Source organism: Amblyraja radiata, chromosome 29 (assembly GCF_010909765.2).
Source record: "Amblyraja radiata isolate CabotCenter1 chromosome 29, sAmbRad1.1.pri, whole genome shotgun sequence".
Taxonomy (NCBI): domain Eukaryota; kingdom Metazoa; phylum Chordata; class Chondrichthyes; order Rajiformes; family Rajidae; genus Amblyraja; species Amblyraja radiata.
In genome coordinates, this window is record NC_045984.1 from 17,259,006 (window position 1) to 17,274,762 (window position 15,757).

At 40.6% G+C, this 15,757-nt stretch overlaps 1 protein-coding gene across 3 annotated transcripts in view; it reads left to right on the forward strand.

Moving 5' to 3' along the window:
* ankrd24 (ankyrin repeat domain 24) overlaps nucleotides 1–15,757 on the forward strand; it is a 41,143-nt gene that overhangs the window by 14,209 nt on the left and 11,177 nt on the right. For 2 of the 3 annotated variants that reach the window (XM_033046702.1, XM_033046704.1), the window contains 12 exons: nucleotides 1,370–1,458; nucleotides 2,255–2,319; nucleotides 2,743–2,800; nucleotides 3,493–3,563; nucleotides 6,178–6,284; nucleotides 7,454–7,641; nucleotides 8,879–8,910; nucleotides 9,506–9,580; nucleotides 11,671–11,754; nucleotides 12,669–12,776; nucleotides 14,208–14,255; nucleotides 14,961–15,059. In XM_033046702.1, coding sequence (XP_032902593.1) covers nucleotides 1,370–1,458; nucleotides 2,255–2,319; nucleotides 2,743–2,800; nucleotides 3,493–3,563; nucleotides 6,178–6,284; nucleotides 7,454–7,641; nucleotides 8,879–8,910; nucleotides 9,506–9,580; nucleotides 11,671–11,754; nucleotides 12,669–12,776; nucleotides 14,208–14,255; nucleotides 14,961–15,059 — 1,024 coding nt within the window. The remainder of the gene's footprint in view (nucleotides 1–1,369; nucleotides 1,459–2,254; nucleotides 2,320–2,742; nucleotides 2,801–3,492; nucleotides 3,564–6,177; nucleotides 6,285–7,453; nucleotides 7,642–8,878; nucleotides 8,911–9,505; nucleotides 9,581–11,670; nucleotides 11,755–12,668; nucleotides 12,777–14,207; nucleotides 14,256–14,960; nucleotides 15,060–15,757) is intronic. The other variant, XM_033046703.1, reaches the window with a different exon arrangement.

The following is a 15,757-nucleotide window of genomic DNA, read 5'->3' on the forward strand; positions in this document are numbered from 1 at the left end:
GAGACATATTTTTAAACTGTGGGATAATTATTACGCATTCAGCTGAACAAAATAGGGCAACAGGTGTTGGGTGGGTAGCAAGCTTCTTGCTATTACTATTAGGAAAGGATACCGAACTTACCAATTTCATTCTTATCAAGAACATATAATGTTGCAGATACCAAGGATGGTGAGTGAAACAGAGTTAACATTACAGGCCATGAAGCCTTTATTATTAAAAATGAACACTCTTTTGACGCCAACACCGAACACCTGTCAAAGATGTATTTGGAAACTCTAGCAATGGTCTGAAAACCCATAGCATGTGCAAGAAAATGATTGATTCTGAGATAAATGTTTAATAGTTTGTCATTTCCATAAATGTAATTAGCCCATTTATTTCTTGTTAGACTTTGATAATCATCAATATTCAATCACTGTCACATTTACATAAGGAAGCAGTCCGCATAGAATCGCAATTGCTCGTGCAATTCACATGAAAGCAGGGAAAGATAGGAGCATGCTTGACAAATATTCAAATAAGTTAATAAAATAAGTTTGCATAGCTAAAATAAAACATATGTTTCTAAGATATTTTAGACTTTCGTACAAGCTGAAGACCAGCATTAAGCATTGCAATACTGCTGTGTAAGATTCCAAGTGGTGATCTCCACTTGATTTGTTTTGTAAGTTACTCAAAGTCAAGCCGTTGCCAACTGTAACCCTTTGATCCAAGCGATCCCAAGCACTCTTTTGAATCAAGCAGCATACGAGATGCCCATTCATCTATAATGCCGGCTCTAATTAGTCCCACTTTCCTACTCTTTCCCAAAGTCTCATTGTTCTTTTGTAAGTTACTATTAAATCTATTTGTACCAACCTCTGAGATGATGTATTCTAAATTACAGGAATTCACCACAGTAAAATACTTCTCGTCAATTGCCACTCATACTTTTTACCATTTAACCTCTAATCTCCAGGCTCCTGCCAGTGGAAACAGTGGAGCAGAAGTTCACAACAAACATTTGCATTAAACTTGCAATATAATGACAGCTGTGTCGTACATCGCATCCAAAATTTAGTTTAATTTACATCTTCATTACAATATTTGCCCAATCAATATCCCTCATAATCCTGAAGACTATTAGAGGTTTCCTTATCCCTAAAGAGCCTAATCCCAGCTCCCCAGTCTCATCACATGGCTAAAGATGTCATCATGGTACCAAGTTGGCCAATTTCCTCTGAAATTTCCCCATGGATTATTTGAAGTATGTTAATCAGAACTGAACATAGTTGTGGCCCAACCAGTTGTTTTTAATAAATGATTAGCATGCTGCTGTACTCTGTTCCTCCACCATTAATTCAAGAGCTGTGTCCATTTGCCCCTCAGATATCACCTGGCTGCAATAAAGGGTCATGTGGATTGTCTGGAAGTTTTCTTGGCCCATGGAGTGGATGTCACTGCACTGGATGGCTCAGGTATACCTGTCATAGCCTTGCATTCTAAGGGAATACCGTTTTCTAGCAGAATGGGGCTATAGGTCTCGGAGGGCATTGCACTAGTTTTAGTGGATGATCAGGAGATTCCTGGTGGAAATTCAGTTCATTAAGTCTTTGTGTTAACATAAAAAGAGCCATTATTAATTCTTCCTTAGTTCTGACTATTGCTTGGTGCTTTTGCACTTTACAGTATATGTGAAAATCAGGTACCCACTGAAATCCTAAGCAGCGGCTAAACAATAAGGAGTCCGTATTTTCAATTGAAAAAACTGACGATTTGCTGAGGACGAAAGTCTGAGGAGATCCAAGCTTGCACCCAGCCTCGGAGCTTGGTTTTATGAGTGAGTCAGGAGCACTTTTGGTGTCGGCATTCTGAGCTAAGGATATAGTAATACAACCAAACCATATTCATGATCCATAGAGCATCGATGAGTCAAGGACAATTTATTGAAATTTTTTTTTAAATTATGGGAAGTTTTTTTTTAATGAGAGAGTACTTGTACTGACAGGAAGGTCAGTAGCAAAAGAACCCAGATTTAAGATAAATACAAAGACATCGAAGGAAATTATTTCGCCTCAGCAGGTTGTTATGGTCTTAAAGAATTGTGTTGAATAAACAGATTAATGACTGTGTTGAAATGGCACTCAGGAATTTATTGCATGTTTAGTAGTGTATGAAAATATCATACTGGATGAATGGAATCCCATATATTTCCGTTGTTATTGTTTTTTGGGAACAAGAATTATCTGACGTGTGTGTCTGATTGCAACCTAGGAATGAATGCTTTACATTTGGCAACAAAACACGGGCACCATCAGTGTGTGAAGAGACTTCTACAGGTATGGTTATCCTGTGATAATCTTTATGCTGTTCAGGAGCTCCCAGGTAAACACCACAACCAGCTTGCAAATTCCTGCTGGCAATACTTCACATGTTTCAGGTGGAGCAAGAAGGATTGGAAATCAGCAGGGGGCATTAGGCTGAGCCCATTGTTAACACTTAAATTAATAAGAAAGACAATGTAGGTAATATTCATCGGGTCGAGGAGTATCAATGGAGAGAGCAACAAACTTAACATTTCAGGTTGATCATTTTTTTGTGTGAGATGAGAATATTTAGTATAGTGGCTTTTTTTAAGGACAAAGAGGAGGAAGAAATGCGGAGAATAAAGGGATTTTCTCTGCAGCACAGCAATGACAAAATGTCAGAAATGCTTAATTGGCTGGAAAACCATAAATCTAAATCTTTCTTTCTTTCTTTAGGAAAAATGCCCAGTGAATGCAGTTGACTGTAAGGGCAGGATTGCACTACATTACGCAGGTCAGTGTTTCTCAAAGTTGCCATCTCTTCCTTCTGCCTGACGTGTGGTGTTGACAATGAACCTATGGAATGACAGCATGGTGCAGTGGCCATGCGACAGGTTTGGGCAAGAGTTGAAGGATGAACAGAGAGGCACCTACTTTTCTGCAGTCTGGGTTCATCTGCATAATGCTACTGCTATACATGAACCTAATACCATCCTGAGCATTCATCTTTAAATTAAAGACATGCAGTTTATGCTCCAGGCACCTTAACATGACATTAACATGAATCACATCTCCAGATGTTTGGAATACTTGAGAATAAAATCATCTTAAGTTCATCTTAGTGTGATAACAGCGAAGGAAGCAAAGCTTATTGTCCATTGTCTGAGATGGAAACAATATAAAATTTAAAAAAATGTACTGAAGAATTTTTAAAGCAGGGACTGGGGACTCTTCAGAAAACACTCAACCTAACTAAAGGGCCTGTCCCACTTGGCCGACCTAATCCGCATGTTCTGGCGAGTTTGCCCTCGACTCATACTCTCGGCATCTGCAGCTCCTTCCTATACATAGTTCATGTTAATGTTAAGTTTAAGAAGGAACTGCAGATGCTGGAAAATCGAAGGTACACACAAAATTTTGTGTACCTTTAATGTTAAGTTTAACTTGTGCATTTGCATATTGCATAATTTTTCTCTTTTTTTGCAGCTCTAAGTGGAAACTTTTCCTGTGTTCAGACCCTGTGTGATTTCAAGGGCCCTATAAATGTTTATGATGATGTAAGTAATATTTCTATCCTACTCTTTGCAGATTTATTGAAAGACACAATGTGAAGCTGAACTTAGTTTGGTTTGTTGCGCATTTTTAAATGGTTCCAGGAGGAATTAAATACTTGAATCTGTGTGCAAGAAATAGTGTAGAGAGGAATGTAATATGAACAATATAGAGGCTTCCACAGTAAATAGAAGAGCTGACCAGGTCTTGGCAATGAGGGGTCCTGATCAAAAAATGAAGCCCACTTCCCAGATAGTCAGCTGAATGCATTACAAGGGCGCCCAAACGCAGAGGACCTGGCAGGCTTTCATTTAGATTCTTCCAAGAATTGAGACTAATTGCTCCACTTTGACAACTCCTTTTCCAATCACATCCTTTGGGAGATTGTGGGGCTTTCAAAAAATTGTACTTCCCGACATGACAGGAAGGTAAAAATATAGAACATAGAACAATATAGCACAAGAATAATCCTTCGACCTATGATGTCTGTGCTGGCTATGTTGCCAATTTAAACTGATCCCATCTGGGTGCACGTCTAAATGTCCATTAAGCATTGTAATGGGACAACCGAGATTGCACATCATGCTCTAAACATGGCCTAACCAAAGGTTTATAAAGCAGCAACATAGCTTTTAACTTTTATATTCAATGCCCTGACCAACGAAGGCAATCATGCTGTATGCCTTCCTTACCATCCTACTTACTTGTGTTGCCATTTTCAGGGAGCTATGGACTTGCATCCCAAGTTCCCTCTGTATGTTAATTCTCCTAAGTGTCCTGTCACCCTACTCACTTGTGTTGCCACTTTCAGGGAGCTGTGGATATGCAGGGAATGGAGGGATATGGATTTCAAGCAAGAGTCAAAAGAGTCAAGAGTGTTTTATTGTCATATGTCTTTCTTACTTGCTGCAGCACAACAGAATATGTGAATATGTAAACATTGTATATAACGGGGGAAAAAAGAAAAAAGTTAAATAAATAACAAATATAGTGCAAATAACAAATAATAATAGTCTTTTGCAGTTCAGAGCTCCAAGCTTATTCGTTGTGTTTAATAGCCTGATGGCTGTGGGGAGGAAGCTGTTCCTGAACCTGGACGTTACAGTCTTCAGGCTCCTGTACCTTCTTCCTGATGGCAGTGGTGAGATAAGTGTGTGGCCAGGATGGTGCAGGACCTTGATGATTTTGACTGCCTTTTTGAGGCAGCGACTACGATAGATCCCTTTGCCGGTGGGGAGGTCAAAGCCGGGATGGACTGGGCAGTGGTCACAACTTTTTGTAGTCTTTTTCGATCGTGGACGTTCAAGTTGCCGAACCAGGCAGAATGCTCTCTACCGTGCACCTGTAGAAGTTTAGGAGAATCCTTTTCGACATGCTCTGTAATCTTCTCAGGAAGTAGAGTCGCTGATGTGCCTTCTTTTCAATTGCATCGGTGTGCTGGGTCCAGGAAAGATCTTCTGATATATTGAAGGAATTTGAAGTTATTGACCCTCTCCACCATTGTCCCGTTGATATAAACAGGATGGTGGGTCCTCATCCTTCCCCTACTAAAGTCCACAATCAGTTCCTTGGTCTTACTGATGTTGAGAGCCAGGTTGTTGTGCTGGCACCATTTGGTCAGTTGGTCGATCTCACTTCTATACTCTGACTCATCCCCACCTGTGATTCATCCAGCCATAGTGGTGTCATCAGCGAACTTGATGATGGAGTTTGCACTATGACTGGCTACGCAGTCATGGGTATAGAGTGAGCAGGGGGCTGAGCACACAGCCTTGAGGTGCTCCCGTACTAATTGTTACTGAGGATGAAGTGGTTCCTCCAATTCGAACAGACTGTGGTCTGTGGATGAGGAAGTCGAGAGTCCAATTGCAGAGGGATGCGCAGAGGCCCAGTTCCGTGAGCTTGGTAACCAGCTTGGAAGGGATGATGGTATTAAACGCCGAGCTGTAGTCTATAAACAACAGCCTGACGTAGGTGTTTTTATTGTCCAAGTGGTCCAGTGTGGAGTGGAGAGCCAGTAAAATTGCATCTACCGTTGACCTGTTGTGGCGGTATGCGAACTGTAGTTGGTCAAGGTTCTTGTCGAGGTAGGAATTGATGTGCACCATAACCAACCTCTCAAAGCACTTCATCACCACAGACGTTAGTGCCACTAACTAATTAGTTTAATTTGGCATCGTGTTTGGTAGAGACATTGTGGGCTGAAGGGCCCTTTTCTGTACTGTTCTATGTTCTATTTTCAATCACAGACACACTAAGGGCAATTTACAGTACCAACTAAATTACCATTCCACACATCTTTGGGATGTGGAGGAAATTGGAGCAGCCAGAAAGACCCACGCAGTCTCAGGGAGAATGTGCAAACACCACATAGACAGCACTGGGGGTCAGGATGACATCTAGGTGGTTGGAATTGTGAAGCAACAGCTCTACCAGCTGTGTCTTTGGAGTTAAAGTTGCTTGAGCAAGATCTCAGTCGCTGGAGTCTACCAGCTCAAGGGTATTACTGGCATTCAGATCTATCGCCTCTGAATGAGAGCCTATTGGGAACATGGGGAGAGTATTGTCTTGGTGATGATAGGTGTTGTATACTTTTTCACCCCTTTTCCATCACTGCAGGATGGCTGCACTCCGTTGGTGCTGGCTGCACAGATGAGCAACTACGAGATGTGCAGATGTCTGATAATGAGAGGTGGAGATGTCAACAGCAGGGACAAGCAGGGAAGGTGAGTTGTGTGTGTCACCTCAGAAACTGTATGCCAACAGGCAGGGGAGCAGAGTGTGGTAAGTAGAAAGGAAGTAAAACATTGCATCAATAACGCATTATGTTCTCAGGACATGCGGTAACTCTCTGCAACTGGTACTATTATTGCAGTCACCAAAACCAACTTTTAAAATCTTGTTTTTTTAACATTATAAAATGGACTCGAGGGGCTTCATGGCAGTGTAGCTTAATTATTTTTCAAATCACAAGGGTGCAAAAAATGAGCTTTGAGGAGAAGTGTAGTGAAGAACCAAGGCAGCTGAAGGCATTGCTACTGATAGCGGATTGAAGAAAATGGTGGATCCATCCAAATTAGTCCTGCAGGAGTGATGATTTTGTCATAGTAAGCAGTCTGAGGGAGCAATAAAGTTTTAAATACAAGTATGAACATTTAAAAATCATGGTCTTGTGAGATAAATCTCACCTAATTTTTGTTTAGTTACTAAAAGAGCCATTCTGGTACTTTTGTGGATAAATTGGATTGAAGCAGGCAGTGACAGTGACGAGTGAGGCTTCTCTTGAAACAGGACAAGAAAATGTGCATTTCAAACAAGTATGTTTTTTCTCATTCCACATTCTTCCCTCTCTTTAGTGTCTCATGGAGAGCTGTGTCAGTAGTACTGGCAGGTTCTGAACCTGCCTAAATTCAGAATCAAGATAGCAAATGTTGGTGACTATCGACAGTCTCAATTGAATCAAACTCTATTATTTCTTGAAGGAAATCTGCCCAGTTCGCATTGCTATCTGACTCATGAGCCTGTCCAAATATTGACAGCTCTGTAACTGAGGCATTGTTCCTGCAGTGAACTTCTGAAGTTGCCCCATCTATTGCAGTGCTTGTCTCTCATATTATTGTTCAATAGAATAAGACGGGTTGTCCTCGAATAACTCCTTATTAACTCATATGAACTGCATTATGTTTCAGAAAATCCTTTCTTCATTCTTTATGATGGCAGGACTAAACCATCACATGATTTGGTGAAGCAACAGAAATGCAAGCATGAAAATGTATGACCATTAACATCTTGAACCTTGAGGAGAATACTCCTTCAAATACCATGCAAGATGATATTTAGGGTTTTCTCACTGTCAACAATGAGGCTCATTCGCTCTTGTCTTTTCTAAACGCAGAACAGCTTTGATGCTAGCCTGCGAAAACAACAGTGTGGAGACGGTCAATGTTCTTGTCAGGAGTGGAGCTAATGTCAGCCTAGTGGATGCGCTGGGTCATGATGCTGTACACTACAGTATGGTGACTGGAAATCCAGAAATCCTGCAACTCCTTCATGCTGCACTTCACAGGAACTACTGGAATAATGGTAGGCCATGTTCTCTCAGGCACAGTACCCTTTCCTCTACTAAAAGGTTCCCTTCATTTTCTCCTCCAATTGCTACAGAATAAGTTTCTTCCACCTCCATTCCTCATTCCAAATGGATATATTTAACAGTCAATGAGTTGATCCAAAACATGAGTCTTATGGGGTATGGAGATAGGATGGGCAATTCCACATCTGCAGTAACTTTTAAAAGCTATTTTAAGCATAAAGAGCATTTTTTTTGTGCACAATTCATTATTGACTACATTTGCATTAGAAAAACTCCATTCCATTGCTGAGATATTGGCTTCCTTTTAACATGCTAAAGTTTTTTTTTTAACCATCCTTTTTCTTCTAGGCTCATCCACAATGCCACCCAAACCCCACTCCCATTCCCACCAATTTCCATCCCCTTTTCAGTGTTGGATGCAATTCCATGGACTATTTTATTCCCACCATCTTCTTCATGCAGTCACCAAGGTGGCAACCGAGTCTTGCATAGTGATCTAGCAGTTGCATAGTGATCAATCAGGGTAGTCTTGTGTGGAGGTGAGGAGGAAACAGTGGGGAGAGATGGTGAGGCATGATGTCAAGAGAAATTATTCAGATTAAATTTGTCCTTTCAAAGGGAGAGGAATTCACTACAAATGTTTTCATTTGGTTCCTTATAGCTAAAGCTAAATTTCCTGCTTTGAAGCTAAATTTGAAACTGGTCAGAATTTGTGTAAAGACCTAATTCACAATCACAAAGATATACTGTAAATCACATTGAGTTTGAATAACAAATCTGAAGGTCCCATTGTGATAGAAATGAAAATACTTATTGTGTTGCTCAAATAAAGACAACATCCATGCCAGGAATGATTAGTGATGTGTGGTAATGGAGATCTTTAGGCACCAGGAGAGACAGAGAGAACATTAGTCTAGGTCTGGCCAGAGATTACAGAGAGGTAAGTCAATTGTAGAGTATAAAATGTGCCATGGGAACATCAAAACATCTTCATTATTTATTTTTGCTGCTATGTTGGAAAGAAGTTCTGTCCATATGTTACCCTGCCGTGATGGCATAAATAATTTGGAAATACAAATATAAGTGGGGCGTATGTGGATCCTACTATCCAAGGCACCAGCCGCAGAACATGATTGCCACCATACGGTTCCTGTGTAATATTCATTATGAGATAATGCATAATTTTCCACCTTGCATGGATCTTATTTCTGTTTTTAATTTGTGTTTTAGCCGAACCGGAATTGAGGAGGAGGCAACATCAGGTAAAGGAACTCAGCTTCTGATTTTCATGAATCCCATGGCATGATCAGAACCACACTGGGTGTGCTCTCTTTACATTGCCCACCTCTGCCCAAAATGAAATCAAGGAAATGCAGGTTTCAGTACCATAGAAAGCAGCTTTAATCTCAAAAACCCGAGTTACTGAATGATTGCTGCCTCTATGTACAACTAAGATTCAAATGTAGGGTTGGAATTTATTGTTCAACGTGGTCATACAGTGCCATTCATCTCCTGCAATATTTTCTTGTGGCAAGGTGGGGAAGGCGGAAGTGACCAGACATGGGCTAAGCATTGGCTGGAGGGTAATCTTTCCTCTCCTCCATAACTATTTCCATACTGAAAGTGTCTAGGATTTTTCCCAGCACCTCATGCTTGTAAAGAGCCCCCTTTTTCTCCAGATTCCATTCCACCCCCGTATCAGCTGTATGTCTCTGAGCTTCAACCATTACTGTCTGTCTGCACATAAATGTCCTTTATCTTCACTCTTTATGCTTACTATCTTCCTCCAACCCTAAGATTTGGTTATATTACTTATCTGGTGGTTTCTTTCATCTGATTAATTCTCAAATTCTACAGGTTTTAGCAAAAGAGAAAACTACAAGTCCCCGAAAGAGGCAAGCCCCCTTGCCACCAAGCACCCCGTCTACTCAGGTAACTGGAATCCACTCTAATAAGTAATCAACATCAACTGTAGCAAAGCAGCACTTGGTCTGTTGCAGGAAGCACAGGGATTGGTAATTATGGTATGTACCAACCTAAAGGGTGACTTTACGTTCAATAGAAAAATGTACCTTCAGTACATCCAAAATTCATTATCAGTTAGATTGTATGGAAGGAGAGTAAGTTAACACGATAAATTCTCAAGGGCTCGATCTTAGCCAATAACGTTTAGCATTAGATGGGTGGAAAGCCCTCTGCAGAAGCCATAAGTGACCAAATTGTTTCTCCAGGGGGGTTATTCTAATCTCCCATTGATATCTCTGATGGAAATTTTAGACATGTGTGCTTAATGATTCTTGAGAATGAATCTCATGCAGTTGTTGTTCTTGGCTATTGGATCAAGAATCTGTGCAGAACAATAAGACCCAGATCTCAGACTCAATCCTTGTGTGTGGTGAATGGGCTGGTGGAGACCTGGACAAGTGTAATATTCCGTAGCATTGAGCTAACACTGAGTGAACTTGTATTACCTTAGTCTAGCAGTGAAAAACATAGACAAGGTTCTTGCTCATTCTTCATCAGCATGCATGTGTGAACCACACCCTTGTATACATTAACTGAGAACAATACCAGGTTTCACTGTGATTATGCCCATAGTAAAGAGTCTACTGGAAGTACTTGCTGTCAGTAATTAATAGAAATGGCCAGGGAATTGATCATTCTGCAATATTTGTGAATGCCATCAAACAAGAAGTGGGGGTGGAAGGAACAATGGTGATTTCTCAATTTCTACTAGTTCTCAATCACTGTGTTGATTACTGGTACCATACATGTCTATTGTAATAGTCAATTCTGCCCTGCTTGAATGTGAACAAAGGTCATTTTATCTCTTTCCAGGCCTCAGGCTTCCAACACACAATCTAGAAGGAGATAGGTGCCCCGGAGGGCAGCATATGGTGGGATTGAGACTTCAACTGTATATGCAGGGTTTGATAGGGAAGGCCTTTGCTTTGTCTGTTGGAGAAATTGACTTTTTAATGTGGGGGGATGGGGGTAATTATACTTCTAGGTCCCTACCTGGTCGGTGAGGCAGCTTTTTCTCCGGGCTGCCCCGTCGACCCGTCCTCGTGGCCTACCAGCGGGCGTGGAGCGCCGTTTCCTGGCGGGGACCGCCCAGCACCTCGGCTTCGGTGGCGGCACAGCGCTGGAGCGCTATCGCGGAGCGGAGCGGGCGATGCCTTGCCTGGGTTGCCGCGCTGGATCGACGCGCTGGAGCTCCGGTGAGCTGTGACCGCCGAGATCAACACCTCCGGGCTGCGGGTCTGTGGAGCGAAGCGGGCGGCGCCGACTTTAACATCGGGAGCCTGGGAGCTCCAAACCGGCGCGGCCTTGTCGGCTTCGGAAGCCACGGTCCCCAGTTAGGAAGCGGCCGTTCCAGGTGGCCCAGCCGCTGAGTGGACTCTCCCGACGCCAGGGCAACAGCACAACGGCCAGGAACATCGGGCCTCCATAGAGGCAATAGCGGAGGCCTCAATAGGCCTGACTTTGGGTGAACTGGGGATGGGGACTGGACATTGTGCCTTCCGCCACAGTGGTAACCATTGTGGGGGGATGATTTTTTGTATGTAAGTATATATGTTAGTCTGTGTCCAAGATGGCTGTCGGAAGGGAGAGTGTACGCTGGCGCGGTTTGGCTGCTACTGCTCTCTCTTCACATTGTGTTTTTGATTTTTTGTCTTTGGATCGAATTCTGTTTTTAATTTGTGTATTGGTGATGTCTTTATTATTTATTTTATTCCGATTATATGTTTTATTATTCTTGTTAATCTCTGTAAGGTGTCCTTGAGACTTTTGAAAGGCGCCCACAAATAAAATTAATTATTATTATTATTATTACCATCTGCCAAGCCAAGGCCTTGGTGCTTCTTCATAAGTTCTAATGAAGAAGTAATTCTGTGAAATAATATTGAAAGAAAAACCATCCAACACGATTCACCTGCTCCTTTTCCTGCAAGGTCTTCAGGATTGAACATTTTAGTTTAGGTTTCAAACTGAAACATTTCTTATTCTGCTGTTTACAGAGCCCTACGGAATCCTGTGAATTTCTCTCCACTGGTGAATCAACGAGCCCATCCTATTCTTCCACGGAAACACTCACACCAAAGGTGAGCTCATCATTTTTATTTTAGAGTGACGAAAAATTAGAGTCGTTTGTCCAACAAAGTCAGTCAAAACTCCAGTCATTAATTATTCACTTCCATCCCAGATCAACCAAGTGAACCCACACTCTAAGGGTTAAGTAAACTGTTGCTCAGTGCAGGACTGAGTGAGTGTTGCATCTGGCAGTGTTTTCTTTCCTATCGGATGTTAATTCAAGATTGTTTAAAATGCTGAAGTGAAGAGGAGGTAAAGCAGAGAACATATCGTGGCCAACATCTCGTCATTTGTATATTTGTTGTTGGTGGAAAATTCCTGTGTGCAAACTGGCTGCCTTGCTTTCCTACATTGCAACAGTTAACAGAAACTACAATTTCTTTGGTGCTACAAAATCTGTCAATTACAAACTCTGGTGCTACATCAACACAAATTCTATAAATATTTTAATATAAACTTTGTTAAAAAGGAAACACAGAATAAAAGTAAATGAGAATAAACAAAGAATGGGAAGATGCAGAGACAACAAAGTGTTTGTAATTTTTCCCCCTTAAAATAGGTCTACAAACTGACTCTGACTGACTCTTCAGATTCTGTGGATACTCATGGTCATTAATGCATCTTGTAGAGGTGGCATCTCACAGGACTACCGTACATTCACAATATCCCGCACCAGGACAATGCACATTGGCCTGTTGTATATGAGAGCCCAACAAACCTGTTTAGTGTGGCCATACTCAATAGCACAAATGGGCCAAACGCAGGCAGATGGGACTAATGTAGAGGGGACATGTACACGGTGTGAGCAAGTTGGGCCGAGGGGCCTGTTTGCATGCTGTAAGTCTCTATAACAAGGGAAGCAATTGCAGAGCAACAAAGTCCATTGCACATTAACCACCTTTAACTTGTTCTGTTGGTTTCACAGAATGACCAGAAGTTAAGTGAGGAGGTATTCCAGCTTCAAGAAGAGCGGCAGCACCTGCTACAAACAATTAGCAACCTGGAGCAGCTGGTGGACAAGTGCCAGCGGGAGGTAATTCATTTTGTCTCTTACTGTGTGGACTGTGTACAACTTGCATTAGTTCAGCTACCTCTGGTCTATAGTAAAGAAATGCTGTCCTCTTTTGGAAAGTTTCAACAAAATCCGACAAAAGCTTACTTAACTCTCAAAGAGTTTCTTGTTCAGTTTGCATAATAAAGATAATCTACATAATACCTTGCGGTCTAATTGCCAACCTGCCCCTCAATATTGCTAGAGATGCAAACATCTGTCACATTGACAACTGATTGATTCCTACTTCATTTTAACATTATCCTACTGAACTATTGGTGAGTCTAACTTGGGATCCAAATTATGTATTGCCAGAAAATTTTAAATCTGGACTGGAGAATCATTGTAATTACAATTTGTTCCCATTTTACTAATCTTTTGGCTCTGCTTTGGAGATTCTAACTACTTGCAATTTAAAACAACATTGAGGAGTAATGAACTGAAAATGTCTCACATTATTTCATGGGTTTGCCGTAAGACAAAGGAAATGATACTGAGCCACATAAGGTGATGTGATCAAGTATTGGGTCAGAGAGGTGGGTTTCGAGGTATGCCCTAAAGGAGTGGAGAGATCTAACAGATTAATAGATCAAAATAGATCAATGATTTGGATAAGGGAACAAAATATAACATCTCTGAAGTTCCAAAGGTACAAAACTAGATGGGAATGTGACGTGAAGAAATTCAAAAAGGTTCTTGTGATTCAGACAAATCAAGTGATGAGCAAATGCGTGACAGATGCAGTTTACCATGGATAAATGTGAAGTTAGTCACTTTGGTTGCAAAAATAGCAAGACGTTATTAAACAGTGATAGATTGGTAAAGGGAAGATGCAACAATACCTGAGCGTCTTTGTTTCATCAAAACTCTACTGAGCTACTCAGATCATTGTCATCTCTCAGTCCAAACCACTTTACCTTCATTGTTCACTTTTGCTGTCTCCAGCCAAGAATCCTGAAACTGCAGATCAGAAGTGCAAGTTCAAGATCTACAGCTGAGCCATCTTCTCACATATGTGCAAATTCACGTTTAAATGGAGGTCGGAGTTACTCATATACATTTGAATTACTGAATGTGCTCTACAATGCTTCTGTTTGACTTCAAAACTTCATTTTTTAGTTAGCTGTTCTGACAGCCGTACATTTCAATTTTTCAAGGTCAGTTTATTCTCACATGAAATTTGAGATACCATACAGCCATACTAAGTGAAAAGCAACAAGACACACAACCACATAAAAGGTAACATAAACATCCATCACAGTAGATTCCACATTTCTCACTGATGGCAGACAATAAAGTTCACAGTTAATTGTGTGGTTTAACAATTGAACTGAGTGCTGGCATTTTTGTGCTTTGATGCATGACTGATTCTACACAAAAGAGAAAATAATCATGAATCTTTTCTATTTCCAGAAGGTGCTGATTGCAAAAGACAGTGGAGTTCATAAACTTGAGAATCAGGTATGATCATCTATGTTTTAATTATTTTTGGCTGTTGGATATAACGAATCAACAGTATTACTTGCCATAGTCATTTTGTTGACACAAAATGTTTTAATTCAGATCAATTGGTAATTCAAATTTGCTTGCACAAATACATTTTCCAATGGTGTTGTATTCCAATTACTGAGTCCAAATGAACAGAGAATACTATATTTCCAAATTACATCAGGAATGTGTTTGTTCTTTTTAAGATTGTGATTGCAGTCTACATTGAATTTTCGACAAAACAAACAGCAGCAAACCTGCACATCCTCGGAATCATGTATTTTATGTCTTTGATAAAACACATCAATCCTTCAATTACTAAACTATCTACTGAAAAGGGCTTTGTCTTATTAGTGATCCTATTAAATGCTAAATTGATCAATATTCTTAATCGATATGCGGATTTACAAGGTTATACCTATGCCTGAATCTTGATTTATTGGATAGCCTTCGTTAATCGAATACAAGGACTTGATCTCCAAATATCAGTGGGTCCCTTATTATTGCAAGAGATTTGGAGGATCTGATGGAAATTCAGGTTCAATATTTGAGTCATTGAAGTTAGTTGACATTCTGTGGTGATATTACAATTCTGAAGAAGCAAGCTTATATGATGTTTTCTATGTTAGGCACAATCTAATTTATTTGTCTCTGCATAATCAATGCTAATGTTAATAGGTACAGGAGCTCACAAACAAGCTATCTGAGAAAGAGCAACAACGTCAAGACGTTACCAAGCAGGTTGAAATTCTGCAGGGCAAACTATCTTTGCATGAGGTAAACGGTCCATTTAGAAAGATATTTTACATTAACATTGGAGTGTCTTGGAGTCATGGCACAGTAAGGAGGATACAATGAGTTTACAAAGGAATCCCCACATTCACACTCAATGAGTCACAAAATGGACCTGTGTTTTGGTAACCTTGTATTTAAAGTCAAAATTATGATCTCTCAGCTTGAGTGGACAAAAGTTAAGTTTGATAGAATATAATATCAGGAAACATGATAGGAAGAATAGAAAATCAGAATATTGTTTAAATGTGCATTTGTCCCAGGAATACCTCCAGCTTCCTATCTGAGAGCTGTGTCCTCTACTGTTCACATGCTCCTGGAACCTCTTGGACTTTGAAAGAGGCTTTTGAAAGAGCTATCCAAGTAATCTTGCTTTTTCCTAATACCTTTATTCATATTATTGTCTCCATGGAACTCTAAAATCTATGGAATACTTTTGAAGAGCAGCCACCGTTGTTAAGAACATATATTACAGCCCAGAGGATTTCCAGAAACAGAAGTGAGATAAATAACCAGTTGTGTAGGAAGGAACTGCAGATGCTGGTTTAAACCAAAGATAGACACAAAAAGTTAGAGTAACTCAACAGGACAGGCAGCATCTCTGGAGAGAAGGAATAACCAGTTAGTCTGATCAGTTAATTTGGGCAAGAGGAGAAAATTAGTTGAGACGCTGAGATTAAAGT